Below are 28,000 nucleotides of genomic sequence, written 5' to 3'. Positions count from 1 at the left end.
AGTCATGTTTGACAAACCTGCCATTTCTCTTATCGCCCTCCTCATCCTACTTCAGTTAAATATTAATCCTTGATATTTAAATTGTCTTGGCACCATTCTTCTCATTCCATGTTTCTCTTTACAACTCCCTATTCCACCACTTCTTTTTTTAAACCCTTGTTTTCCATCTTGACCAGGAATATTAAAAGTGGCTCAGCGTGCCTCTCTGGTTAATTAGAGCACAGCAGAGGCAGTAGCAGCCTCATGCTGACGGATGGTACACTGCTGAGCTTCTCACAGGCCAGGATTAATGGCTCCTGCCTGACCAGGGATATGGGGTGTGTGTGTGTGTGTGCGGGGGTCTGCTTGGTTGCATGTGGAAAACTGTGTGTATAATGCATGTGTAGGTATATTTGTGAATAGGAAAACTATTTGCATGTGTAAATATTTGTATGAGGTACACTTCTATTATCCTTTGTCTAGATTATTGTACTGTATAAATATTTCATACGCTTCAGCTGTTTTTATTGCACTTGGAAACTGTTTCAGTGTCATATTTACGATTCCAAATAAGGTGTCGCCCCTTAAGAGAAAAAAACAAAACAAATGCACAGCACTGAACTCTGTGGAGTACTGGTCGGCAGAGAAGTATTGAAACCAGACTTCACCTGATTGTCTATGAGCTGACTGTTTGCCTAAGAAGGAAGATGAAAGCTTGGCACAGCTTCACACAACAGGTGTAGTCTGGCCTGTGGGGAATATGAAGACCTTGGGCCAAGGCGGAGCTCTGCAAGAGATGGATTAAACACCAAGACACACATTTACTGTTGCCAATGTCTGCACACACACTGAAAATCACAAACAAAAAACACAGAACAAATGCCCAAAACTCACCCAACATCACACAATAAGCATGTTCACTTTTCTAAAAGTAACATTCACACGTAAGGCCTCCATGGCCAATGTTACAAATGTTTGTTTTTACTGCATTTACTGTAGGATGTAAACCAGTTGGCAGGTGTGAAAGAGAAGAATAGAAGAAGTGAAAATACAAAACAATAACCACTGCAATTTCTGTCCCGAACATATTGTGATGTATTTGTACAAGTACCTGTTATCAAATTATTATCTGTGCTAATGCTGGCATAGCTAAGCTGCTGTGGATATGAAATAAACTGAAATAAAATAAAATGCAAATTTGAGGTATTTAGAAGATCCAATCTTTGTCACAAATGAATGAAAAACACTAATAAATGGGACAGTTTCCACTGCACTGTGGATATAGCCAAAGACTCTTAAAACAGTTGGAGTAGAGTTTCTGTGAAGATCATGCCAACATTACCCATGGGATAATGTGAGAGGAAATGGGTCGGTGGTGGCTCACATGACCGTGCAGCTATCCTAAAGGGTTGCAGAGCTTTGCTTGGACACACAGTGGAGTCAGGGTGTGTGTGTGAGGCTGGCCACAGATTGCTCTTTCAGTCAAGTTTCCCAGCTCTGCTGCAGCTCAGCCAAGCACTGTGAGTGAGAGAGCTGCCCTTTTTATCAAGGAAAGAATTGATGCAGATGGATGTCACCCTAGCAGTTAGAAGAAAAAAAGGCAAACATGTTATTTTTGGATTGGTCTGAAGCTGGATCGTGCATGTTATTTGTAAAACAATGCCGTGGCCAAATGTTGTAGAGAAGATGTTGTGGACTACAACTGTGACAAAAATCATAATACCAAATGCAGGAATAAATATAGACACATACAAACTCACACTGAGTATACACAGAACAGATGAACGCTACACTGTCACACAAGGACAGTTGCTTTGCTTATGTGGACAGCTGCAAACGAAATTAGAATCAAACACACACACACACACACACACACACACACACACACACACACACACACACACACACACACACACACACACACACTCCGAGCACAACCCTTGGAGCTCTAGTTATCTCTTGAGACTTGTTATATTTCCTCAGTGTCCTTGGGATTTAATAGCACCATCAGGCGAGTCTGCCAATACCCCCTAATAACTAGCAACACAATGCATGGAGGATGCACTGAAACTCAACATAGTAAAGCTTCATAAACACAGCATTGTAAAAGATGCATGGAACGCTGCTTCTGTCTTTAGTGGTAGAGAGTCCCCAGCAGACAAAAATAACTCCATGAATATTCAGTTTGGCCAGGGAATATTCCAAATCTATTTACCCACAGAGTAAAGGACACAGATGTGATTAAAAGATTGGTTGATTAAACAAGCGTCAGCTCTTAATTTGTTGTCAAAATGCAATTCTTTTGGTCCCAAAGTGTTGAGGGCTTTTATCATGTTTTTGTTGATGTTCATAATGGCAATAAGAACAGTAATCTGTTGGGGTGGAGGGATTACATGTGTATAAAACAGCAGGCTTATTGTATAGATTTTAATATTAGTGGGAGTTTTCTGCCTTTGTATAATTAGATGATGAAATGAAACCTGTGAATCAGGCCTGTCAATTTGCAGTAACATACATAGGCGTGTGTGTGTGTGCACAAATGGGACTGACTTTGCGAGCACAACCTCACAAGTTCCAGCAGCATTACTTTCTCTTGCTTTCCAATATAAGCACAATCCAAAGAAAAATAGCCCAAACAGTATTTGTCTTCTCCTCTGTTCTGTGTCCCAAAGCTCTGTCGCCTCTGTCCTCCCTCATCTTTCTCCATCGACGTTAAGCCTCACCCGAGATTATGATTATGCAGCCTTTCACTCTTTCTGTCTGTATTTCTCCCACATTTCTCCCACTCCCTTCCCTGCTTGCATGTTAGCGTCCTCGTTGTTGTCAGTTTGAAGCCAGGCAGGATAGCACAAGGGAGTATGTGCAGAGGCGAGCCTAGCTTTAATTGTAGACTGTCTAATGGAAATTAGATCACACTCAAGAAATAATGGCTGGGGATTAGGCCGAGCCCCAGGGTCAAGACCTGCTATTCAGATAGCTATTGACTCTGCAGCACTCCACTCTGAATCACATTTGAGTTAATGATGCGTGTGTGTGTTGGAACATGCATGTCTGTACAGTGTGTGCATCACACTATATGGGTGTGATTTATCAAATTGAATCTATTGCTGATTAGCCAAAAAGTGTGTGGATGACAGTGCTCTTCACTGCATATGAAGCCATTATGTTAGGCTTCAGTACATCTGGGAAGTATGGTGCCATGCAAAACTTCGAAAGTTTATTTATTGCCTGGCTCGAGACAAACTTTTTGAAGTGTCCGCTTTCAACTGAAAATAGTGTAGGGATTTTTATATATAGTATATGGTATCTAAAACTGCAGGCAAAGGCGAACCAATGTAGCAAAGTAGATGAATAAAAAAAGGGGAAAAAAAAATCTTCCAAGACTATTGGGAATAATTGTTGATAAACTTAAAATGGATCATATTTTTAATTGGATAGGAATGCACTGGAACAAGTTTGCATATAATTGACAGTTGTATTTTTGTGTGTGCGTTTCTTCCAGATCCCCACCTGCCACCATAATGATGGGACCCATACCTGTGTAAAGCTTCATGGTCTGTAAGTTTCAAGAGAAGAATGGTTTTTACGCTGAAACCATGAACGCATCATATGCTCCAGCAGACGCCAGCAAGCTGTGATACCCATCTACTCTAAGGCTCCCTCACGCTTTTGCTCATTTTCTTCTGCTTTCACTCCGCTTAAAGAAAGATCACAATCGGATAACTCTTCCCCCAAGCTTTTGGCGGCAGCTCAAATTTCCTGGAAATTGCACTGAGATCTGGATTCTAGAGGGGAAGATTCTATTTTCGGTCCAGGATAGACCAAAAGGCTTTTGAAGAAACGGCTGTGTTGAAATTATCATATACCCCCCTCCTTTACTCTCCCGCTATTCCTCATTCTTTTCCTCCAAGTCCCAGAGGCACCAACTGATGGAGAGACGAAGGAGAGAATCAGGATAAGGACAAGAATTAGAGCATCAGAGAAAAGCGGGAAAAAAACTGCTGATTCAACAGGAAAATTGTAGTAGGGCCCCTCTGAGGATTAGTTTTTCTCAGTGAGCTTTATATCCTGGTACAGTGATATATAATTGTTGTTGTTTACATTTGAACCTTGTTAGCCACAGTGAAGCTAGGTTTTACCTCTGGTTAATTTGACCTATAAGGCATTAAGTTGAGAAGGGGAACCTTGGGAACTTTGAGCATGACAAGGGGGTTAAGATTCCTGTTCTGGCCCCTGTGGCCTCTGGCCCTCTTCAGCCTGCTCACTACAGTGAAGATGCTGGAATTCGGTGGGGCGCCCGGTCAGTGGGCACGCTATGGACGCTGGGAAGCTGGATCAGTAGGTGAGCTGAGCTTCAGTCTCAAGACCAACACCAGCAAAGCCTTGGTACTCTACCTGGACGATGGTGGCAACTGTGACTTCTTGGAGCTGCTCATTGCTGGTGGACGCCTCCAACTGCGCTTCGCCATCCACTGTGCCGAACCAGCCACATTACACATGGAAACACGGGTGAATGATGACCGCTGGCACATGGTCTTGCTTACCCGCAACTACCGTGATACCCTCCTGATGGTTGATGGTGAGACAAAAGTGGCTGAGGTCAAGTCCAAGAGGAAGGAGATGGCAGTCGTCAGTGACCTGTTTGTGGGTGGGATCCCACCTGATGTGCGCCTCTCTGCTCTGACATCTAGCACAGTGAAGTACGAGCCACCGTTCCAGGGTTTGATCTCCAATCTGAAGGTGGGCGAGATGCCTCCTACTTTGTTAAATAGCCAAGGCATTCAGAGCGACCTGGAGTACCTCTGCACTAAACAGAACCCGTGCTTCAATGGAGGTTTTTGCTCTATTCAATATGGAGAAGTTCACTGTGACTGCACCCATACCCGCTTCAAAGGGAAGTACTGCAAGGAAGGTAAGGAACCATCATACTGTACTTGCCTCACCATGTTTTTATTGCATTGTTCCTGTGCAGTATTTGTGCCTAGAAATATATGCTAACCCTTGGTATTATAAATCTGTTATAGGTATATATATCATCTATTTGGTTAATTGCTCAAAATCTCTATTTGGTTATGAGATGTTGGAGATTTGGTTTATAACTGTAGCAATTCAGTCCCCTAAAGGGTCAGTGCTATGTGAAGTTCTGCATAGTAACATGATTTGTACAGTTCCAGTGAAATACCAAAATAGTCCCTTCTTGACCTTTTCTCAGTCTTTTGCAGAGAAGTCTCAAGTGACTCATTCATTGGTGTGAGGCAGAAGGATGCCTGTGCTTCCTGTAAGGTTTAATGGTTGAGGTGTGGACCAAGAGAGACGGTGAGGTGCTTTCTGAAGGCAGGCATTTTGCTATTTTCAATCCTATATTGTCAAAATAGTTTGAAGTTTCTTTGCTTTGAAAGCTTGTGTTGTTGAGGTGGTGTTGAAGAAAACACTTTCTTAGGGATTATGTGACTCATACAAGTTTTAGACATGGCACAGGTGCTACTTTGAATGTGGCTGGGGACAAAAAAAACAATACTCAACATCAAAGGTGCTGAATATCTCAACAGAATATTTCAAATGCAAAATCACACACAGTGGCTGTGCTTTTCACCAGAAGGAAAAATTCAGTTTTTTTCTGTCTTTCTTCTTTTTTCATTCTTTCTCTGTTGTCTTTCTTTCTTTCAGTCCAAGCCTATTGTCTCTGGCGTGCGCTCTGCTCTTGCCTTCATTTGCTCTTGGGATGTGCTCCTGTGCTGTCAGCTCATGTCAAACTCTGTTCTGTTTTACACCTCTGGCTCCCTCCTTCACTGACACATCCCATTTCCATATCTATGGTTTTTCCCTCTCTTTCACGTTCATCCATCTCTCTGTTTCTCTTCGTCCCGCAGCATTTCCTTCACCCGCCTCCTACCTTCCCTTCTCAAGGCTATCTGAGCTTCCCATCTCTCTTCACCTCCCTCCCCCTCTCTGTCTCTCCAGAGTTGACTCCCTTACTCCACTTATCTCTTTTTCACCTTTACCCGCTGTCAGCACTTCCTACTCTTGCCTCTCCTCCTTCTGCACTTATCTCCCTCCTCTCCTTCTTTCAAACTGTCTGCATCTCCACGCCTTGCTTGTGAGTTATCTCATTCTCTATGCAGCCATCAGAAATGTCTTGCTCTGTCTTGATCATTTGTAATGGGGGGATAAAAGCCTATCGACCTACATTATCTCCAGTTTTTACTCTTAATAATATGTACTTTTAATATTGCATCACACCCTCCATAATAATCAATGGACTCTGTAGCTCCTACCTTGCCTGGTGTGATGAAATGACTTGTAATTACTGCATCTTCAAAAGGTAGATCACTACTGTGCCAACAGTCATATGCCAATTGTTTGAAGTATTGCGTTTCTGTGGCATTCATAGATAAGCGTTGACAGCAGTGAAAAAGAAATCGACCCTAACAAATGTTTTGTTTAAATTTTTGTTGCTGTATTGTTTTTGAGAGATATGAAATAATAAGAATAAATCAGCATGCAGCTGTGATTTAGATCAAAGCCCTTCAGTTGTTCAGATGTAGAAAGACTATAACAGTCTTTAACAGCTCAAGAACCTGTATTGTTTCTTCTTTTGCTCTCTGAAGATTTCTTGTGAATGAGTTATTGCCAGTTAAAGACCCTATAGCACAGCAAATGATGTCAGTGCTGGACAGTTATGTAGGTCTGTCTGTCTCTCTCTGCTGTTTCTCAGTTCTTTTAATTCTTCGAGCCTTTTCCTCTCTCTCTGTGTGCTCTGTGTCAGATTGCTGTGTGGTTGCTGGAAGCAGATACCGCTGCCTGGCTCTTGGCTAAATTGAGAGCAGAATACCAATGCAGTGCTACAGTGACTGCAGGAAACATTTGTCCTTTTGAAATGGAGAGACTAAGATAGAGGCAGAGAATAAAGATGGAGGTAAGGAGGAACGAAATGGAACAAGAGAAAATCAGGTTCATCAAAAGTGAGGGATGTAGAGGAGGGCACGTACGAAAAAAACGGCATGAAGATATTCATTTGCTCAGTGTTAATTTGTTTTTAGAGATGTTCTTTGGTTCGAGGACTGTTAATTGGGTCATTGTGGCTGACTGCCAGCGCAGCGGTGTATTTATTCCTTTTATCTAACACGTGGGTGGGATGTGAAGGTCTCTCTCTTTCTTTCTTAGTTGGTTTAAGACACTTTAGATGTCTGTACTAACATCCATGTCTCGCTGTGTTAGCTCTGTGGTGAAGGGGCCAGGTCAAAGGAAAGCTTATTTTTAAAGGGCGGCTGTCTGCTCACTTCAGAGAGGAGTGCGTCATTTCATAGGCACATTTTTAATGATAAGATATGGCACTTGAAAATATTGCAGTGCAACAATGATTTTAAGGTGGCTCCTAAGGATAAAACTCCTCCCCACTTACTGTTAGTGGTATCTACCTTTGTAGATTAAGAGTAGGGAAGGTTTTGGTTTAATATAACCAGGAATCTCATAGGCTGATATCTCAAAACCATTTTGAGATTTCCGTTTCCACTTTACACCTCAGTGCAATGGACAAAGGGATAGGTGATATGAAATCTGTCTCCCCTCAGAGATTTTGCCAAACCGTAGTAGCTATCACTTTTAATATTTCTGGTTTAATGAGAACATTGTGCTTCAATATTAGATGAGATGACTTTTCTGCAGCCATGTAATGAAATTTCTTGATTTGTCAAGTATACAGTTCACTGGAACACATAACAGCCAATCAGCTGCTTATTTTCAGGAAACATTTGATTTTCAAGAAAATCTCCCACTGTGTTATCAAAATGAAATTACATACACTGATTTTATCCTTGTCAGCTGCTCCCAAATGGAATTTAATTTGCGTTGCTTTCACATGTCAAAATAAATGATATATTGTGGATATAGGTGTTTCCGTAGTGGTACTGGATGATGCACAGACATAGTTGTACGCAGTTGTCATTTATTTCCTGAGAAAAAAGTAGTTTCTCTTAAAATCGCAGAATAGTCATATTATTGCTTGATTAGTACTATTTCTGGTAATACATGTTGCTGCTGATATTTCTAAATACAGTTAATAAATGCTGTGAGCAAAACTTGGGCGAATGAAAGGTAAGATAACCCTTTAAGGGACGTACGTTCTAAATTCAAAACGAGTAAAAGGAATGAAATCATTCAAACATCAAACCAAAAAAAAGTGCTTTAAGGATTTAATAATAGTAAATTTATGATTATTTGTTGTTAAATTTGTCTGTAATTCATCCAGCAATTCAAACATGAACATGTATCAAGTATACAGTATGGCTGCCACTGCCAATGAGCAGCAGCTCATTAGCAGAGAGAATGTTTTTGTGAAAAGACAACAAAACAGCCTGTTCACATGTGGGTGGAAAAGAAGCACTGGGATGTGAATCACCAAAACAATAGCTAATGGGCATGTCTAGAAAAAATAATAAATAAATAAAACAGATGTGTTTCATCTCATAACTATGCAAAATTGCAGGCGAAAGGTAGCCTTAAAAGAGAGTCAAGAAAAAGGGCTTTTAAGAAGGAAGAGTGTGCCAATATGTTGTTGTGGATATTTTAGATCCATATCTGGATTAAAGCTTACATTTTGTGATGATTTTCAGTGTAATTTAAAATGATAAAACTAGAAGAAAGATTTACACTTTTTGAGCTAGTAATGTATCATGTGATCTATCTAACAGTGGCTCATGTAGGAATAAAATCTAATTTAATTACAACAAATACAGAAATATTACATACATCAACATGACTGACAGTTAGTTAAGGGGGAGTTTAGTGATTAGATAACTTTTTGTTTCTCTCTTTACTGATAGCTACCGTATACTCATGAATACACGGCTTTGGAAGTGGCAGGCTTTGATGTACGCATTAGAGCGTACCAAGAGAGAATAGAGTTTGACACAAAGAAGTTGCTTTCAAGTCTGCCTGAAGCAGAGACAGAAAGGAAAAGAGTCAGACCTAAAGCACTTGATCTAAACAACTTTGTTACATAAATCTTCTGAACATTCAACAACCACATTTCGACAGCCTGAAGAGCAGAATGGACAAATGACTGAAATAGAAGCTATTAGCCACAAAGGTCTAATACACTACAAAAATATTGTCTTCCAGACTTTTGAAATTTGTAATGCTGAATGTCAGCCCAAGTGGAATGAATAAAATCTGAAAATTGAAAATGACAGCTGAGGTTTTGTAATTTGAGGAGGTTGTGCCATCTCATCTCCCTCAAGCATGTTTTTTCTTCCTATCCCACGGCTCCCTTTATAGAGTCTGTATCTCCTGTTGTGATCATTGTGAGTGATCTTACTCAGCTGCTAGCACCCTTCATCTATTTCTGACATCGACAGATTTGAGATGTTTTGCTCATTTACGCTAATATTGTTCAGCTGAAGTGGGAGGTTGTTTAGGCAGGATGAAGGTTGAAGGTGAACATCGCATAGATATTACAGACAAAATTCAGATTTTACCACAAATATTAGATCAAATGCTCACAAAGGATCAAACATATATACAGCCTAAAACATTTTTCTACTTAATGTCTGCATGTAGGTGCACCTCCTATACAATAATTACCCCATTAGTTTGCATTTTGAAGTAGTTGTGGGCAGGCATTTTTCCATAAGGGGTTATAATTAAAGCTGCTATGTGCCTCTGTGAGCCATTGTTTCTTATAATTGATGCTGACCCTGGTTTTGTTCTCTGTTGACCCTGAACAGCAACGCAGGGCAAGGCAGCCATGAGCTCTCAAGTCAGGGTAATTAGAGATTAAACTAATTTGTGAAAATGACTGTGATATTAATAGATTCATTTTCACAACAAACTGCACAGTCTTTCAGGTTGCCAGGTTGGATTTTCATCTGAATGTTGTCATGTTGTTTTTTAGGCGTCTAACAGTTCTGAAACCGTGACACAAATGGTCATGGTCTCAAGTTGCTGTTTACTCTTCCAGTGTTACCAGTTATGTGTTGTAAATATTCACACAAGCACACACAACGCAAATTCAAGAGCAAGTTTTTAGTAACAGTGAATCAAAGTAGCAAACAGTGTGCCAACGCTGTTCTGAAGTCCAGTTTTTCTCTGTAGAAACACAGATACGAAAAGGGGAACTCTAGGACGTGTTGCTTAGCAGGAAGAAACAAAAACAGAGGGCAAGGTGAGGCTTTCTCACCACAGCATTCAGGAAACCTCTCACTGCAGATTTAGAACAAAGTAATACATTAAACTAATGATGTAGAAGTGTTCATCTCAGTGAGTATCGGGTCAGACTCATTCCAGAAAATAACCTTACAGGATTTGAGCATATGATCAAAGTACCTGGGCTCTGCTACCATGTGCCTTCCTTATGTACATGGTAGTCAGTCTGTTTTGCAGCTTTTTAAAATGAGCAGCAGGTCTGGGAATTATCAACAGGTCAGAGTCGATAGAGCATTACTGACCTTTCTATTTTAAGACAGGTGTTAAGTCATGAGTTTGTAATTAAGTTTGGTTTACTTGGTTAGTATGCCCCTCAGCAAAGTTTATTTTCCTCATGGTGTTCTTGATATTCCACATTGTAGTTGATTTGATTGCCTTTAATTTGCCGTACAGAATACAGCTGACCTGACTGACTGAAGCAGTGGAAATGGTAAATACATACTAGCCAATCACTTCATCTGGTTAAAGAAACAATAGATCAATATCAATGGATGCTTTCTTTATGAGATTTTTTTCTATTGAGTAAAGGGGACTTAAAACTAAGCCTAAAATGAGCATATACTGAATTTATCTCTGAAATGAACTCTGTGGCTATTTTACTGTATTAATTTACAAATCCACTGCACAGTAAATTTAATTACTTCCATTTATTTAGAAGGTCAGATGCTGACAGAGATTTATTTAAATATTAACTAAACACAAGACAGAAAAGTCATGATGATATAATTTTTTTAAGCCTGTGTTAACTGTGACCACACCCAATGGTGATGTCACTGGGTCCAGGGGTTCATGTGTACATTATTGATGTTAGGCCTTTTTGCAAGGTAGGAAGTTAAGTCACTATAGGTCAGTATGTTTTCAGGAGGGTGTTAAATTACCTCTTAGTCCAGTTAGGTGGTACGTTTTTCACTCATGCGCCTCTGATGGAACAGATACCGTTGCAATTAATAGATTTGTTGAGCCATGTCGTTTTAATGGCCTGCATTTCATTTGCACTCTACACACTGGTGGCCTAAAGCACATTTTTACATATTCAATATGTGCGTAACCATACTGTTGGGGCTCTGCAAAAACAACCTTTCACACTGTACTGTGCCTGAACTCATCCTGCTGCTCTGCTAACATGCTGCTTCCACCAGTGTAGACATTGTGTAATATCCAAGAGCTTGGCAAATGGGCATAAGGACTTCCTGATAGCAAAGTACTGTAAGTAATGTAATGTAACTGTAAATTGTTTGTACATTTGGGATATTTATTTTCTAATGAAATAATCTATAGATTTAGGTGTTATTCATACTAATGCTGCATTATAGTAAATACACATTTGGGATGTGATGAGCAGTCATTTGAAAAGTAATCTTCCCTAACTTAATCAGTTATACAGTGTAGGAGTGAATTTAGTTATCTTTTTGAGCTCGTGACAGGAAATATATCTGGCAGTGAGAAAAATTGGATGTTATCTGTCCACATTTGCTACCTGTTCTCTGGCAGTGGAATAAACACTATCACCATTTATGAGGGGAAAAAGGTTGATGCAGCAGCCCTTTCCCATTTGGCAGTGCCTTATAGCAAAGTGTTCAAAAACAGCTGCTTAGTTCATTACAGCTCACTATTCCCCAATTCACTTTCATCATCATTTTTTATTACATATGTTAGAATAAAGCAAAAATCTTGGTCCCTGAGGAGTCCTACAGTTTAACTGGCTTGCACCCAGCATGTTGAGAAGGCAGTCCCCCCTTGAAGAAAGGCACTGTGACCTCAGGTAGCTGCAGAGAGAGAGAGAGAGAGAATGAGATAGAGCTTCGTTCAGGGAGTCAAGGCGTCAGCTTCAGACACACACTGTCCTTTTTATAGCCTGTGGAGATGTTTTAACACGGACTGCCATGAACAGATGCTATTTTCCCCGACAGGCCAGAGTAATCTGGGTTTATCAGCTGTTGTAATTCATGAACGATAAGGGCTCAGCACCCCTCTTAACACCACAGCACCCATGAACTCGGCATTTTATATGCTGCAGCTCTACATCATTTTTAGCCAATGCCTTGAACATTGTTTTTTATATTCAATTACATTCAGATAGAAAGGTGAGCTCAAATGTGATGTTGAAATTTACTTTGCTCTTTCTTAAGCTACATGCAGCAAAGGGCCGCAGGTCGAATTCAAACCCTGGGCTGCTGCTGATCCCTCGTACATGGGGGGATGCTCTACCAACTAAGCTAATCGACACGCCAAGAACACTTATTTTATTAAATTACATTGCATGCTGTGATTAAAATAATTAAGGGACTGCCCATACTTTACTTTTAATGTCATAAATTCACTAACTCCTGTAAATAAGCCAAACTATCCACTGGCACAATATCTAGCTTTGATTTCACACTTGTATAGTTTGTGTTGCACATAACCAACACTGTTGCTTCATTAAAGAAAATTCAGATTTTTTCACCTTTACAGAAGATAAATAATAAAATATTGGCAGATTTATTTTTTTCCTCCATTCTATCCTCTGCCATTGCTTTCAACCCTGGAGGCTTTAGCTGCATTTTCACTGAAAGAATAGCACTTCTTTCTTTTACTGCTGGAACATAACATTCCTCTGGGCAATAAAGCATTTGAGCAGATTTTCCAGCAAATCTACCCTGATGGCACGAAATACAGAATGCAGGCACGGTCTAAATGATACTAATATTAATGCCTCATGGATCTTAGGATATGTTTTTTTAAATGTCCCAAAGAGTTGAGTTGAGTGAGGCGGGACATTGAATCTTAGTGGTAATAGTTGGGGTAGGACGGTGACAGAACGGGGCTGAGGCAAAGAGCAGAGGACATCAAGGAGAGTCATACATCACAGTGATAATTGCGCTATCTCCCCACTGGCATCCACAGGGGGAGGGGGTGGAAAGAGTTAGGGCTGAGTGTGCGGTTGGGGAGGGGGGTGGCTCGCTGCCTGATAATTGAACTCCCAATTAACTTCTCCTGTATACATAAATAAGTATAGTGCTAATGAGGGGGCTGTACACCATAAGGCCGCCTGAAGAAGTTTCATAGATAACCCTATCATTAATCCAACTGGCTAAGAGAATTCAAGCCATGTCTTTTTGTTTTCACCAACCAACCACACTGATAAAGTCTGCATGCTTGTACCAATATCTAATAATCGTGGTGATTGTATAGCATTACATGTTGTAGAGCATATGTGTCAAACTTAAGGCCCGCGGGCCACATCCAGCCTGGCGTGTAATTATATCCGGCCCGCAAGATCATTTTATATTATTGTTTTTAATGGCCCAGTGTTTTGAAGTGCTGGTAACACAATAAACTACAGATCCCATAATGCAGCGCTTCAGCTGCCTTGGCAGACATTTCCCCCGTCAATCAAGTCTAGCTTTTGATGCTGCAAGTTATTGCGAAGCTAGCCCTCACGATGCCGAAGAGAAAAGTTGATTCTGAAAACAGAGCCTTTAAAAACCAATGGGAGGCTGAGTATATGTTTACTGATATTGCCGGTAAACCGTGTGTCTCATTTGTGGACTTAATGTGGCTGTAATTAAAGAATTTAATCTAAGACGGCACTATGAGACAAAACATCAGGATAACCTGAAAGACCTGAATGCAGAGCAGAAGATACAGAAAGCAGAAGAGTTAAAGGAGAATCTGACACTTCAGCAGACGTTTTTTACCTGTGCAAAATCACAAAGTGAAGCTGCTGTGAAAGCAAGTTTTATCGTGGCAGAGGAGATCGCCAAATCAGCCAGGCCATTTACCAAGGGAGAATTTCTGAAGAGCTGCATGATCAAGGTGTTTGACGTCTTATGTCCAGAGAAAAAAGCAGATGCTGGCATATGTAAGCCTGAGTAGAAAGGCTCTGATAAAATGACATAAGAGCAAAAAAAAACTGAATGATTTGATTTGTTATTGCTGAAAAGCACACATTTTATTTATACATCCAGCTTTTATTTGTTTTGTTATGCAGCATGTTCATATTTTGATATTGTATAATTTTCACAGGATTATATTTTTATGGAGAGCAAAGTCTTTTGGGATATTTAAAATTGAAGTTTATTTTTTTATATAATGACATAAGAGTAAAGAAATTTGAACGTTTTTTTTTTTTAATGTTTACATTATTTCTAACTTGTAACATTTTGACAGGATATATTTTTATGGAGAGCAAAATATTATAAATTATTTAAGGTTTAAGACTGATTTATTACGGAATAATATTCCTGTCTGTTTGTATTCATATTTTGTTAAAAAAAGTTAAGTTTTAAAAGTTTAGTTTTAGTGTGTTCAATAAATGCGACCTAAAGTGTGTTTTCCGATTTTGGCCCCGTGCAATTGAGTTTGACACCCCTGAGGCATGCAGGAAAAACATGGGTTTCACTTGTCTTTTTTTTCCCTCTCCACAAGCTGCTGATCTGCACAGATCACTGATAAAGTCTGATGAAGCCTCCATGCTTCAAGTCTTCATTGGATCTGATTGCTGAGATTTTGTTGTTTATTAAAGCTGCTGTGTTACAGTCCTTCTGCTGCTGCTAGTTTTTGTAGCTGTGGTTACTTTCCTGTCATTATGGCTCTCTTCTATTTTGCATCTTCCCTCTTGTCAGGCTTTGTACTCATGCATTTAATTAATAAATGCATAACTTCTTTATCTCCTCCCCTACTAACTAATCTACTTTGTTGCGTGCCCTTTACCCAGTGCCCACTTCTTTCTTTTCTACTCTTTCTTGTGTAGTCCCAGTGTTTTGCTGCCTGAGTAAGCTTAAATTCAAACTACACTTTATGGTTCTCCATACTGTTTTTTGATGGGTTCTTCTTCTTTCTTCTTCTTTCTGTTTATCTGTGCTTTTGCATATTAAAGGCCTTATGTACATTCCAAGTAGCAAATTCTGATCCTGGTTTTTGTTGCATTTATAAAAAATAAACAGAAAAAAATTGATCTAGTAACAATTGCTTCAGATGAGACTTCCTTAAGTCGCTAATCCCCTAGTTCCTGCCCCCCCTATAAATATCTTCATGCAGATTGCTTCTTGCAGAAGCAAAAAGCATTAATGGACAAGTATAGTACAATTGCTTGACTCAAAGGAGCCAGTGAGTGTTAGGTGCATGCAAAACACATTTGTTTTGACTTGTATGATGCAATGAGGTGGTAGTGTAGGATGCAGGTGGGCTGGGTGCAATCAAGCAAATAGTTTCTGGGGAAAGTGTCAGTCTGATGTTTCCAGTCCGCAACCTTCCTCACCCATTTCTCAGGTGAGTCTTTACTGGCTTGAAGGTCCCTGCCACTGTGATCGGCCGTCACATGCAATTAAAGCTTGCTCTCTACCCCTGCTGTCACTCTACCAGTGGAAAAGTGAGCAAGAGGTCTGGCTCACACATCCCTGCCACATGTCACTTGCTATCCATCCCCATTATGGTTGAGCTGTAGGAGAAACAGTAGGCCCAAAACAAACAAACAAACAAACAAACAAAAGCGGTCTCTGCAAAGTTAAACCTTTTAAAAGCTTTGTAATAGTATTATTTAAATAAGTGCTTAGTGTGTTGAGGATCCACAGACCATGTGTCACTGCAGCATCATTATGTAATACAACCCTATTATACAGCATTTACACACTTGGAGTTTTTTAAATAATAAATGAGAAAAACAATGTACATCTTATTGCAATACATCCTTTACATCACACTGCTGGAGTACATTAGACAGATTTTCTAATGCAACAACAAAGCAAATCAATAAGGGATTCTCTGATGGCTTGTTTTTACTGCGCTGTCCATGCAGCATCACTACTCTAATGTACTCACATCAATGGCTTTAAATTTCATATACATAGATTTTTGAGTGTCCGGTGCAAAGCTTTATGCAATTAGGCTTGATTTTTTTTTTCTTTTCTTTTTTTAAGCTTCAAGGTCTCCTGACTATTTGTGTACGCTGTTAATTAACAGACAGGCTGCTCGCCAGAGGCTGCAGTCACCAGAAATGGGAGAATTATCAGCTGCACAGTCAGACATGTTCTGTTTCAATATCCGCTCCTGCATCTTGTAGTTTGAGACTCTGAAACCTTACCTCAGTAGAGAAATGTTTGCTCATGCAACCTTGTAATTAATTAAAGCCTCTTTGGAATTTAAGATTATATCAATTTATTCCCAAAGTTTTGTCTATGTTAGGAAGGACCAGATCCAGGACTAGATCCATTTAGTGTCTTGGTAAAAGACACTAGGCTAACAGTATCTAGTAATGATTTTTTTGTGTGATTGTGTGTTTTTATACAGTACTATACAAAAACTTCCAAAAGTGGCACCTCTGATAATATTATTTTGTGCTTAAAATGGCATGAGAATCTCAACCCACAATGGTAAACCTTGTGGAGGACAATACATATTCACAAGGGAGGTGCTAAGGAATAAAACTTTGTGATATCTTTCATGCATGATTGCACATAAAAACACTGCACTGTTATCCTAACTATTTCAAGTGTAAGTTAGATGTAGTGTTATTTCTCACTCTTTATTAGAAGACAACTGTTAGCAATCCATTTGTATCCCATAACTGACTTTACAGTGCAGACTCCATATTGGCAGTATGCTAAGGCCTATATTTAGATTTTGTTGAATTTCTTTTATTGTTAGTTTATTAGTGGCTAGTACTTCTCCAGCACTTTTTTCATATTCTAATGTTGTGCTTGCATAGGTTTTTATGTCACATTAGATATAACCTGCGGCTTTTGATTTGTTGATGTTGCATGTGATTAGCTGCTTGTTTGTAAGGCCTGGATTAACTCACTTAAAGACACCTTAAGAAGAGAGTGCCACGGTGTTCATTGTTTGTATTGAGGCCGTGTTTTTATCTTCTGTCTTATTGCATGTAACAAATAATCGGCAGGTTAGAAAAACAGTGTTGAACACCCCTCCCCCCTTCCTTGCTGTAAAATGTTAATCTGGGACAACCAGTAATCCTACGTGAAAATACCTGACTGTATTGTGACTGATGAGAGACCCTTGTAAGTCCATGCATCAGATGACCCCCTGTGGCCCTTTTCTGGACAACTTGTTTGTGCATTAAGTCAGAAACAAGATACACAAGGAGGCAGGGAAGAATGGTTGGGGGAACCAAACAGGGTGAAAAGGTGTGAAAGCATGGAAAAGTGTTTGAACCGCTGCAAGGCTTAGAAGACGGTGCTGTCATGTGTGGGAAAACCCTCAGCATTCCACTTCAATCAAACACCTGCCAGCTGAGCTTCAAAGATGGGCTGCAATCTCCCTCTCTTCAACAGCCAAGGAACTCTGCTACAGTAATATGACAATACTGATATATGAGTAGAGAAAGTTCTGACACCTCTCATCGTGCACCATAGCCCTGACTCAGTTTGTGACTTGAGCCACTGTCGATACAGGTGCAAAATATCCTGCACGAAGCTGTAGGACTAAGTTTTCCCTTTGGTGCCCTCACTACTGATATTTGCAGAAACAGGGTGGCATTCATTATTTATTACTTTATCGATCCCCTGTGAACCGGGCTTGTTCTATGATATTTATATATTTATTTAGGCTTCCAAACAGACAGGACCACCTATGGAGTTAATACATCGCCGGCGACACCAAATTACGAGGAAATGAGGTCTGATTGTTGATGTGCCTGCTGCTGTAATGCCGTCACTCAAGTTGCAAGCTGTTTGTGCTTGTGGCTCATCAGAGCTCTCCTGTCTCACTGCTGAGTGAGACTTGACAACATCGAGGATAAAACTTCTGCTTTATTTATTTATTTTTACATGACTTCCCATTTGCTGAAGCGTTTTTTAATGAAATAACTCGGCTTATCGAAGAGCTATGGTAATCTGACACAATCTGTGCGCTTCTGCAAGAGTATAGAGAAGAAAGAGAGAGATTTGGGGGAAAATTGCGACATGATTCTCTTCCTGTTCACACTGACTAAGCTACGATTAAACTCAGCATGTTCTCTGCGCAGGACAATAAACCTGGTGAATCAGCCTAATATCCCTAACCACCATGTTCAATGTTGTACATCAAGCAGGGCAGTGATTGATAGAAGTCACAAGACAGCTAAGATTTCCAGACTTGTTTAATTGACATGACTGAGACAAACAAATGGTGCTAGCAATGCAAACGTTGCCAAAGGTGGAAGCTCATCAATCATACTGCAGAGAGCATACAGGGGAGGTTCAGATGGTTTGAAGAGAATCACTCAGGAAGGATTACATTATAGAGCATGCATAGAGCACAGGGATGTAAGGAGTATACTTTAGCTTATCGGTGCACAGAAAGATGGTGTGTGACATACTGTGGCAGCAGTAGTGACAAAATCGTCCAACGCCTTAAGAATAGGCTTATGTCTTTGATGGACTGCCCAGGGTGATATTTGTCAGAGAAAATAGAACAGCTTCAGGGGCACACTGCGAGTGTTAGCCCATAGATCGTGTCCCTGCCGTAGAATTGCAATCAGGGGACATATGTAGGAAGTGTGCATCTCAGTTTGTGTAAGGCCTCAGTGGTGAGGCTTTCAGCATGGCTTCTCTGTGTCTCACAGGCAGGTTGACAGATGGTATGGAAATATCCATAAAAATGGAACAACAAAGAAGGGTACAATAGGCTGTCGCTCTGTGTGTGTGAAGGCGTTTCACCTTCTCTTCTCTATACTTCTAGTTCCCCCACTGACATAACTAATGTTTTAGCACACAGGCATGGACTGTAATGACAGTTTCCAGTTTCATCAGCATCAATATGATCATACGATAATGTGATGCAAGAAAACAGACTTTATTTTTGCATCCTGAAATGATTATTGTAATTATTCAATCTCGCCCTGCTTTTGGAGCAGTCATCACAACATAGCGCCACATTTATTCACAGCCATCCTTCCCAGCAAAAAGGACTTAATCACACATTTCCATAAACACACAAACACATTGACACACATCCTCTGGCGTCACTGCTCACAAGCCGAGCAGGGAAGGTAAATATTGACTCACAGTCTTCTCATTAAAGGCCTTTTTGACTATCAGAGCCTGAAAAGGACATATAGTACACTAATTGCAAATGGTACAATGCCAGGGGCAGTGTGCTGGTGATAATGGTCACCCTTTATCTTCTCTCTCCCCTGTGTAGGCCTACTGCCAAGGGATAACTTAGACTGAAGGGTGGAGTCAGATTAGGGGTCAGTCCGGATGTTAGGAATTACATGACTACACTTCAAATGCAGAAAACATAGTTCATGTGAAAATAGGGTTAATCTTGTTATGCTAGGAGTTCATGCCAAGTTTATACAATGAGCACAGCTTCTAGTCCCTTTTTCTCTGACAGCTGTTGTCTTTGTATTTCACTAAGCCATGCATTTAAAAAAGAAAAAATCATCTTTACAGCTCAGAGATAGAATAAACATAATGCCTTCCCCTAATGCTTGTTGTTTAGCCCTGGTTTAATTTAGGTCCACCATAACAACAAAGTCATACAAAGTCACCAGTATCAATTGTAAATTGTGAAATATTGTAAAAATAAGCCTGCATAGTTAAAGATTAAGCTCATGAATAAAGAGGCAAGAACAAGAGAGAAGGGATGAAAGAAATCCCAAAGAAAATTGTTCTGCTGTTCACATGTGTGATCAGGCTTAAAGATGCCATTACTCGATTGTCACTGGAGCTGTACTCGCTGGCTTAACTTTAGAAGATGCACTGACCTTTTCCACATTTTACCACATCAGGTCTATTACACAGCGACAGTTCACCTCTCCCTTTTCCTTGTGAGTGTATAATACCTGTTCCCTTTTTTTTATTGTGATGAAAAGGCAGAGCTGGCTTTAGTGTGATTTCATTTCCTCCGCTCTTGGAGCTTCTACAGGCAGAAGTCCTGACAGTCACTTTACCTGAAAGCAATCACCAGGAACGACCGTTGCTTTAGTGTGTGATTGAATACCAATAAATCTGACCCTCTTTATTTCCCCCCCGAACAAAGAGTAGTGGAGAGATGCCAGCTTGTACAGACAAGACCGTGGATTATCTTCCCTGGTGGACTTTTAGCTACATGATCCTGCAGCACAACACAAAGCTTCCTTCAAATAAGTAGTGGAAGGGATTGATTGAGGCTGATACTGTAATCCATATATTAGCACATTCATATTGCCTCAGCTATTCGGTATGTCTGCTTTGTACTGTGTGACCAAGGATCTTCTGCTGTTTTCTGTGACTTGATTTTTCATTGCCACTGGAGTGGGATAGAGCAGTGAGATCTTTGTGACACAGAATGTCTGCAGTCTGTCTCCCACTGGAGCTCCTGTCTTATCCATCTATTTTTATTGAGCCCAGTTTTTTTTTCTTTTTTTTTTCTTGATCTTGGCTTGTATGCAACATGCCTTTGCAGTCACGATCTGCACCATTCTGTTCCCCTGACTTTCAAAGACTAGACTATGACGCAAGCGTCTCAAAATGTCTTTCTGGGGGTTCTTCTGTGAAGTGAGGGCAGATGGGGGTTAGGATTAATCACATGTTTTATTTGTGCTGCTAATGACAAAGAGGCTGTTTTGGCCCTTGAGAGGGGAGAGCAATTTTGAATTGAGCGGACAAGATTTGGACCAAAAATAAGTATATTCCCATGATACTTCCATGGCAATGAGACACAATCGTCACACCCACTCTGCTGGTAATGAATAATCAACCTGGTATTATCCTTTTATCCACTCCCACTGGGGTGTTAGTGTTGAGCTATGCCTGTGCTGGATCCTTACCAGTGTGACACATTTATTATATTCAAATAGTACTATTTGAGTACTACTCCTTCATTCACACAAAAACGTGCAAGACCAGACACACAAACTAACCCTAAACTGGACACAGACAAGCTAGAGATGGATCTGTTTACTCGTCTGTCTTCAGTCATTTTACTACTGTAATATGGCTTGGTGATGTGTTTGCGGAGTTGTGTCTGTGTGTGCGTGTGTCTTTGCACCGCACAGGTGGCAGGCAGCAGGGACTGGAGCAGGCCAGTGAGCAGGTAGAATACCACTGAGGTGGAAATAACACAGTCTGGACTCCTCTGCTGCTCGAAGAGGCCTGGCGTGAAATGCTGCAGGTAGTGCTGACCGCACACTGTTGCTCCCCCTGCGCTTGACAAAATCTGGTACACGTGCATCTGTGTGACTTTGTATATCTGGGGGTGCATTTATTTGCTAACACAGAGGCACAAACGGGCAGAAAGAAGGATCCATACACCGTACATCTATGAACTGCTAACAGCAGTTTGACATTTGTGACAGTGCTATGTTTCACTTAGAAATAACATACAGATCAGTATTCAGAAGGTCATCATACCATAGAAACCATAGTAAGAAAGATAACGTGTGGCAGTTGGAATGGATAAATGGAAATCAGACTTTGGCTGGAAGATACAAAGTCACTCTTTAGTATGAAAATGAGTTTGTCTTAGATTCAGGCCAATGTGCCAATATTATATTTAGACAATATGCAGAATGTGATTTGTAGAAAATGGGCTGCACATGCAAAATTATTATAGTGGTCCTCCTAATGAATAATTCATGTTTGAAAAATAATTACTTTGCAATTATTTAGAGAGCAGGAATTGGGCTACGTCTGAATATTTGATTGCTGTCTCCAGGAAGCTCCATTGTTCTCATGCTTTCACCTGTTGCCACTGACCAAAGCTGGCACACAATCCCTAACTGAGAGGCCAGCTGCTCTTTCATCTGCATCCTAAATATCCAGGTGTCACTGCTCAAGGCGGCCGTAACATCAACTCATAATTGTTCCAGTTGTGTAACAGCCTCAACCTCTGGATTTCACTGGTAGCAAACAGATGAAGAAAAACAGCATAAGTTAGAAATAAAAAATGCTTACCAGCGAGTAAAAATTGTAAACTGTAACACCATGTGCTTGAGGCCCTTAGTGCTGAAACATGTACTATACGCTTGACTCTGTCTGACCTGCATACATGAGTGATCAAGCTTTTTGGAGTGTGAAAGTGGCTATGAGGCGGACGAGGCGAATAAATGAGACCAGTCAATTCCCTTCTGTTCTGTCCCCTCCAAAGCCCTTCTTTTGTTCTTAGGTTTTTGGCTGCGAGCCTCGAGCCCAGTCAACTTTCCCTGCAGTGATTTGTCTGTGACACACTAGTAGTTCACAGGGCCGCTCAACACTCTCATCTTAGAGAGTTTAGGGAGGAAAGGTAAAGGGTGAGGATGAGTGCCAGCTCTAGGTATCCTGCAAGGCCTGTGTTTGTTTTAAGCTGTCACATCAGAGGCAGTTCTCCTCATCAAACAAGTCAATTTTCCTTGGCAGACAGAAAAATGGATAGACAGGCATGCTGGGTATGATTCCATTAACCAACTGTCCTTGAGTCTACAGTAGTTATTATTACGATTTTTGATTGGACAAATATACCTGTTATTGCCAAGTCATTCCCTGATTGTTTTTTGGGGGGACAACCTTTGTTATATAATTTGCTAATTAAATGGTCTACTTCTGAATGAGAGCTGCTGTTTTGTAGTTATGGAGCTATGAGAGAGACTATGTGATGTATGCGTGTGTATTTTGCAATATATACAGATGCAAAGGAGCATATGAAGAAATAACTAAATTGTTACTGGCATATCAAAATAAATAACATACAGTACAGGGAGCACATACATACCTTGTATTCTTGTACATGAGCAGTATAGACAAGAATATCCATTTAAATGATCACTCTCATTTAGACTCTTAATATCTATAGTAAGAGGTTAGATACAGTATAATGTGAACAGAACTATGAGCCTAGGTAAAGTAAAATAGCCTGAAATAGAGTTGTCACTATACCAAAATGAGTAACCACGATACTATACCAGACAAAGTATCACAGTTCTGGGTATTATCGCGATACTGCAGCCTTTTTTTATTATTATTTTTATGAACTGCAATGTATTTGTACAAATTATAAATACTTATTAATTAGTTGTTTTGTGCATGATAAAGATAATACTGGGGAAGTAAGAATTATACTGAAGCAAGTTTGACACAACGAGTTTGTTTTTTTGAGTAAAATTAGTGCTGCCACTGACGACGACGCAGCTGCAGACTCTGCACTCGGGCCCAGTGCTTCTGCCATGGTCAGTGTGTTGTCTCGTGTTTGTGACTGTAAGCCACAGACTGTAACGGCTGCTATGTAGCAGAAACTGGCACCGGTAGTATAGTAATCCACGGTAGTACCATCGTGTAGAATTTCTAGTATACTAGGAACTGTTACGATTTGGCACCGTGGCGTAACGTGGGTATCGTGGGTAGGGGTGGGCGATATATCGAATATACTCGATATATCCCGGCTTGTTCTACGTGAGATGTATGAAATTACTATATCGCGACCATCATCGAGTACTTGTCACGTAAATGTTTTAAGCCGTCAGCATTTAATTCTCCGGAGTTTTGCCTGTGTCACTCACTCCTGGTGCTCCTCACAGCACACAGCACACTTCCCCGCCCATCCAGAAAAATCCCCTGCGTGCATGCGTACTTTTTGTATCAAGTGAGGAGAGGCAAGGTCCACTGGCCCACTCCGGAGGCGTACCCGCCGCGTAACGGCTGCGCTGTGGTCACCAGAGCTGATAGCTGCCAGTCTAGTCAATGAGAGCATTCACACAGGGCGCGCACAATAATTTATGACACAACAGATGCTTTTTATAATCTCCTTCATGTCGGAGAAGCAAAGTCATCTGTTTGTTGTTTTCTTTATACACAGTTTATTGCAGGTCTCGCGTACGTCCAGGATTCTCGCGTGATCTTGTGATCTCGCGTGAATATGGCCGGCTCGCTACGCTGCCAAGATGCGCCCGGTGTGAGTTGACGCAGGGCAGAGGACGCAGCTAAAATGCCGCGCAGCCATTACTAATCTAATAGAAGGGTCTACTTGAATCATCATACTGATGTTATTTTTTTGCATCAAAGGGTTGAATTTAACATTCACAGTGATTTAAAGGAGGAATAAAAATATCGAGATATATATCGTGTATAGCTTAAAAATATTGAGATATTGGTTATAGGCCATATCGTGCAACTCTAGCCTGAAATCAGACTTCTACTAAATATGATTCAAGGCCATGGACCTGTAAATGTAACCTATGCATCACCTTAGTCATGTTTTAACATATACCACATATGAATTAAGGAGGTGAATCATAATTTTTTGTTATGTTACAATCGGAAACACTGCTTTGCCTCCTCCTACATGTTGTCTGTGAAATATGCTGGCAGGTTCTGGTAAAAATGCTGTCTTTTGTGTGAGACATCCCAGCTGTCATTAAACTTTGTTTTATTCATTCAGTACAGCAGTGCCTCGTTCTACTCTGAATCCCATGCAGTCTTCCTATTTGGTGACCCCCTTTTGCACCTACAAATCTACACAGTCCCTTTACATCACGCCCACAGCCCGTTTCACTTTGACTCTGGTGAACAAGACCGAAACAATGGCTCAGTACACCCTCCACCTCAACTCCTCAGTATTCCCTCCCTGTGGTACACTGACTACTGTCTCATTGAGGGATGGAAAATAGCCTCTGTTCCCATTGCCACATTCACAAAAGGGAATGATAAATGTTTCAGCCCAATGGGGGGCAGTGAGGGGCTGGAGATGAGGTCAGGGGTTGGTTAGGGAAAAAAATGCATAAATCTCAGCCAGATATTGATTTTCCTAATCCATAGCAAGAGGCCAAAACAAGTCAGTCAAACACAGTCAGTCATGTCTGCAATGTTTTGGTTGCACTGCATTTCCACAGTCTGTGTCTGACAAACAGTGTGATCCATTTAGAAATCACCTTTATTTTCCAGTGCTTCACTTTTTAACAACATTGCTGTCCTGCAGACAGATCCTGTGTGAGAGAGGAGGTGTTTGCCAAATAACACCTCAGGTAAACTTTGTGTACTTGGCAGGTGCTACCTTGACTTTAGGAGCGATTTTCACAAAATAGTGCCTTTGCAGGCATGATTGTTTGCTGTGTTCTGATGATTTTCTGGTTGTATGCTGCCGTGATTTACCTTAACAGAGAAAGCTGCGGTTTGAAGTTTGTACTGCCTGCCTCTATGATCTTCTGTCTCTTTGGTTTTGGATGTGAATCATCCTGTAAACCTGTCTCAGGCTCTGTTCACGCTAAGCACTTTCAGTGGAATTTGTGTGAACTCTGGAGCATTTATTCCATTAGTGTGGTTCACTGGAGGAGCTCAGAACAATGCCATTCAGTATTTTCTCATCTATTCTAACATGAATGTCACCGAATAACTGAACTTACATGCCTGAAATTGCAAGGCTACAGGAGAAAAGGAAGGTGTGGTTTATTAGGAGTCACAATTTATTCTGAACCAAGCACGAGGATGTGGATGGGTACGACAGGTGATGACACATGATAGCCCTGAGTTACTCATCCTTGGAAAGCCGAGCAAATCAAATTGAAGCCAGGGCAAACCACAGTCTAGACTGATACTCATATCCTGATATTGTTTCATGTGCTCCTAACTAAAATGAAGACCACAGACAAGTCCATCATGTTTACCCAAAGCACAAAGCAGTACTCAGAATAATGTTATTCCCATTCCTGCAATTTTTCACTTAAACCTCTTTCACCTTCATCACTGATTTTTACTTGTTTTGTATTCTGATGCATTTGTAGCCTGTCTTGATTTTCAAGGTGTAAATATTGTCTTAGAGAAGTGCTGTACACATAAAGTTATTATTACTCGATTCCCTTTGCAACAAACATGAATTATGGAATGCAAAATGGTGCTCGAAGCTGCTCGAGGTAATTTACATCAACACTGCAAAACAATAGACATTGTAATAGCTTTCGAGTTAAGATCTATCTTTTCTCCTCAACATCTATCTTCCCTGCAATATTGGATTTCCAGCTCTCTGAGTTGAACGCAGTGGCCCAAAGCAGCAGCAGCCATCGCCCACTTTCCCCCTTTATTTTTCTGACATTAAAGGCAATAAGATAATGGAGCTCTCGCTAGCAAAGAGCAGGTTGATAAACCTCAGGCCCAATGACGGCCACATTATGATTTTGATAGCAATAATTCCATGCATGGCGTAAAGAGGGAAAGGGAATTTGACAGCAGGTGTTGAACTTTTTCTGTTGAATTAAGCCTCTGTTCATTTTATTGATTGATGAAATTAATACAGGTTTTGTTATTTTTTGTGTGTCTTGAAGTACAGTTTAGTGTATCAAATATACCAGTCCTCCAGTGTTACGCTATTTAATATTAGATGAATGAGTTAGTGAGGAGGTTTTGCCACCCTTTGTCACCCACTAATAATAAAAAAAACAGAGTTGTGTCACATCAGAATGTGAAAACCTGTTAAAATAGATATCTTAAATGATGTGCTCAACAGGCCCTTTTAATGTTATTTGTAGAACACTGAATTATTCACAGATTATTTCCAAAATCACCCCAATACTATACCCGTGTTCTATGAAAATATAGAAAAATAGAAAAACGTTCTTCCAAGACACACTTTATGGGTTTTTTAGGCCATACGAGTAAATAACATGAACATTTACATTTACCCCCCTCGATCAACACCTTGCTCGTTCACTTAGACACCTCAAACCAAAATCCATCGGCCTTGCCTGGCAGACTGTAATCTACACATTCATTCTGACATTCATCACTTCCTGACTGTAGGGAGCTGAACCGCTGTGGGCTCACTACCATCAACAGCTCTTGCCTCAGAGTGTGGTGGCATTTTTGGAGATCTATGAGGGTGTTTATGAGCAGCTTGAAAAGGGCATTTTGCAGATTTATGGATGACAAGGCTAAATGATCTATGGAAAACGTGGAGGGGGAAAAAAAGAGTCATCGTCGTTGTTGATTGGAAAGACTGTTTTTGGCAGTGTGTGTTTTTGTGTGTGTTTCAGAGGGGTGTGGCCCTCCCTCCCAATCCAACTCTATCAGGGACCTTCCACAGTGCAATTTGACAGGGACAGGAGGAGGTGGGAGGGGGATATAAATGAATAAGTAAAAAGGTCACGTCAAGCCATTTTCATAAAAACTCATTAACTTTTATTTGCTGCAAAAGATGTCTGTGTAATTAGAATAACAGAGATTGAGCTAATGAAATTACAATAAACAGTGGTGGAGTGGAACCAAAAAATAATAACGCAGGGCTCACACACGTCAGAAACTTAACTATACATTATTGGTACGTGACCTTTCAAAGAGACGACTTAAATCCCATGTGTCTTTTGCAATGTGTGTCTTTAGTCTGTCTGCATGCATGAATGCATTCATAGTGTAATCTTTGTGTTCAGTGAACGTTTGAGCACACATGATTTTCTTGTGTTTGTCAGGGTGATACAGTAACGAAGCTGTTTTTATTGCTGCTTAAACCTTTCTTCATTGGCCCTGTGATTGTCTGTTGGTGAAAATCTGGCTTACTCCACACCGCTGAATAAATTGAGCAATCAGAAGCTCACATTTGTTATTTATTATCAGGTTTAACAGTGAGGGTGGTTACACTTATCCCTGACTCCCAGAACACAGTGCAGATACTGCTCTGCCATTCCCCCTGGCTTTGCAGTGTCATGCTAACAAAGGCTACAAGAATGACGGTTTCCACAACAGCCAAAATGCAACATGAACTGATTTCAGTTATTGGCACAATTTCAACCTGAAAAGAAGTCAATTAGTGAAATGTGTTTGGTGCTGTGTTCAGGAGAAGGTGCATACTCCAAGCTCTGATTAGACACCGGAGCTCTGCTCCCATATATTATTGACACAGGGAAGTATAGCTTTCACTGCGTGTCATTAGCAAGGCATAAATGATAAATGGTACCTGA

The 28,000-nt window shown here is 40.5% G+C and overlaps 1 protein-coding gene across 13 annotated transcripts in view; it reads left to right on the top strand.

Annotated features, from left to right (window-relative positions):
• The window catches only part of nrxn2b (neurexin 2b), a 592,065-nt gene that overhangs the window by 64,226 nt on the left and 499,839 nt on the right, over positions 1 to 28,000 (top strand). For all 13 annotated transcript variants that reach the window (XM_019268034.2, XM_027287992.1, XM_027287993.1 and 10 more), the window contains one exon: positions 3,482 to 4,891. In XM_019268034.2, the coding sequence (XP_019123579.2) occupies positions 4,180 to 4,891 (712 nt within the window). In that variant the 5' untranslated portion in view covers positions 3,482 to 4,179. The remainder of the gene's footprint in view (positions 1 to 3,481; positions 4,892 to 28,000) is intronic.

The sequence above is a fragment of the Larimichthys crocea genome, chromosome XIV (assembly GCF_000972845.2).
Source record: "Larimichthys crocea isolate SSNF chromosome XIV, L_crocea_2.0, whole genome shotgun sequence".
NCBI classification, from domain to species: domain Eukaryota; kingdom Metazoa; phylum Chordata; class Actinopteri; family Sciaenidae; genus Larimichthys; species Larimichthys crocea.
Note: the sequence above shows the minus strand (reverse complement) of the source record. Positions and strands in the feature narration are given on the sequence as shown.